Raw genomic sequence first — 2,500 nt, forward strand, 5'->3', positions numbered from 1 at the left:
CTTATTGCTTGTTCAAAATGCAAAGTCAAGTGGTGTCACTTATAAACATTTTTTATGCGGTTGTATATGCATAATTTATTGTAAGTTACACAAATTTCCATGCCCAGAGTTGCCCTATTCTTGGCTTTACTGTTTGTTTACAAGTCAACCCTTGGGAGGGCGACTGCAGAACCCACAGGCCATATTTCAGTTGTACTGAGAGAGAGAATGGGGTGTGGGAACAGCGATAGAGCCGAAAAAACTGAACACGAGATTTGTTCTGTTCACACTTGGGGGGGGGGAAATGTACCATTTAAGCTGCACAGCAACATCTGTTTTTGGGCTAACACAGCATCCCTGCTTTACCTTTGTTTTTTTTGTGTTTCAGTTAACGTTTACATTTGATTCAGGACATTTACTGACGCTTTTATCCAAAGCGACTTAAAGCGGCTCATACACACATTCACACGCCAAAGGCAGGAGTCAACTGACCAAGACGACAGCCAGCTCATAAGGAGCAGTTAAGAGTGAGGCGTCTTGCTCAGGGACACCTCGACACTCCGCTAGGCGGAGCTGGGGATCGAACTAGCAACCTTCGGTTCACAAGTCAATCCGCTCGACTCTGCAACGCAACATCAACCCCGCCATAGCTCGTTCAACCACAAGAGAGAAACAACGCGATACCATGCGCTCAAAACAAATTCATGAGGTTTTAAGCGGTGGGTTGGGTCCCGCGGGGGGGCTCGCTGCTCACCGGTCTCCCGTCCTCCTCCTGGGGGCTGTCTGGCAGCATCATCTTGAGGTAGTCCTCCTTGGTCATGCCGTGGAGCGAATCGGCCTCGCGCTGGGCCTCCTGGAGCCGGCAGGCCGCCTCCTGGGCGTAGAGTTGCCTGCGTGAAGGGAGACGGGGGAGCAGACAAGAGAGGAGAGCCCACGGGGGGGCAAGTCAGGGGAGCGCTTCCACCAGTGCTGCAGAGTAGGGGGAGAGGGGGTCTGGAGGCAGGCCGGTGGGGACGCGCCGCGCCTCTGGTTCAAAGGTTAGCCAGCTGTTTTACTAATAATAGCGTGTAGCTATCAATCAAGGGGTGCAGCTGGATTCATTGCAACGTTTGGGGATTCACTGTTTGTGCATTTTGGCCTGCTTAAGCGGACCGTACCGGTGTCAATTCGCCTGATTGGTGTACTGCAGGTTTCTCCTCTCTGCTGTGTATCGAGTGTGTGTCCAGTGTGTGTTTTAGTTGGTTGCTGTCTGCGTAGCCGCAAGTTCACTGCCCTTTGTGTCAAAAAACATATGGAGGAGTCATTCGGCCGTCAGTAAATACACTACTTTTGAAACATTACATGGCAAGCAACCTTCAACTGTGCACACGGACTGAAGTACAATCCCTGTTCTCCCTGCTTTTCTGCGCTTGGCCGCTGCCTCTGATATTCTAGGAAGCAGGGAGCACCTGGCAAAGTCTTTGCGTGGTTCAAGGTCCAGAATGACACCGGTAGGGTCTCTTAAAGCGGCTCCACGGGGAACACGTTCAGGTGAGTTCAGGTGAGCGCTCCATGCTGAACCAGGTGAGCCAGGCCAGGTTGAGAGGGGAGGGAGGTGGATGGCAGGAGACGGGTGTAGGCGTGGGTCTCTACACCCCCGCCGCCCCCCACCCCCCTGTCAAAGGCTAGGAGGAACAGCTGAGGTGCGAGGCCGAGCGGCAGGGGAAGGAGGTGAGGGTGTGAGGGGTAGAGGTCGTAGACAGTGGGGCGAGGTGGGGAGAGGGGGGGAGAGGGGGGAGGTAAAACCAAACCGCTTACAACCGGGGAAACCACCGTGCTCAGACAACCACCATAGGAGACGCGTGCAGAGAGAGTGTTAGCCAGGGCTGGCAGGGGTCATGTGGCAGACTACCCCCCCTCCCCCCCCTCTCCCCCCCACCCCCTCTCCCCCCCCACCCCCCTCACCTCAGGCAGGGAAGGTGACATATCGGAGGGAGAGAAAGAGCAGCACAGGGAGGTGGGGAGAAGAATGAACCCCCCCCCCACACACACACACACACACAACGCCACCTCCATACACCAAACCTCTGGGGCAGCAGATCAGTGTCTGTCTGATGTTCTGGGGGGTAGTGGGGGGATGGGGAGGGGGGGGATGCTGTGTGTGCGTGCGGAGGTCATAAATATGATCCCTCCGACTGGTTGTTATGGCTACGAGGCCGGCGAGAACCCCCCTGTCTGTTTGGAACGCCGCCCGTGAGCGTGACAGAGCGAACGCTGTTGGCAGGGTGTGAGCCGGCCGTGGGGCGATCGACGAGACGGGGAGAGACAGAGAGAGAGAGGGAGAGAGAGAGAGAGAGAGAGAGAGAGAGAGAGAGAGAGAGAGAGAGGGGGGGGGGGGGGGAGAGAGAGAGAGAGAGAGAGAGAGACAGACAGAGAGCGAGAGAGACAGAGAGCGAGAGCAAGAGCAAGAGCAAGAGCGAGAGACAGAGACAGAGACAGAGACAGAGACAGAGACAGAGACAGAGAGAGAGAGAGAGAGAGA

At 55.7% G+C, this 2,500-nt stretch overlaps 1 protein-coding gene across 3 annotated transcripts in view; it reads right to left on the reverse strand.

The window, feature by feature from the left end:
* Nucleotides 1–546: 546 nt before the first annotated feature.
* LOC132473433 (signal-induced proliferation-associated 1-like protein 2) overlaps nucleotides 547–2,500 on the reverse strand; it is a 77,929-nt gene continuing 75,975 nt past the window's right edge. Inside the window, exon 17 of one of the 3 annotated variants that reach the window (XM_060073564.1) lies at nucleotides 547–869. In XM_060073564.1, coding sequence (XP_059929547.1) covers nucleotides 692–869 — 178 coding nt within the window. In that variant the 3' untranslated portion in view covers nucleotides 547–691. The remainder of the gene's footprint in view (nucleotides 870–2,500) is intronic. The other 2 variants (XM_060073565.1, XM_060073567.1) reach the window with 2 other exon arrangements.

Source organism: Gadus macrocephalus, chromosome 15 (genome assembly GCF_031168955.1).
Source record: "Gadus macrocephalus chromosome 15, ASM3116895v1".
Taxonomy (NCBI): domain Eukaryota; kingdom Metazoa; phylum Chordata; class Actinopteri; order Gadiformes; family Gadidae; genus Gadus; species Gadus macrocephalus.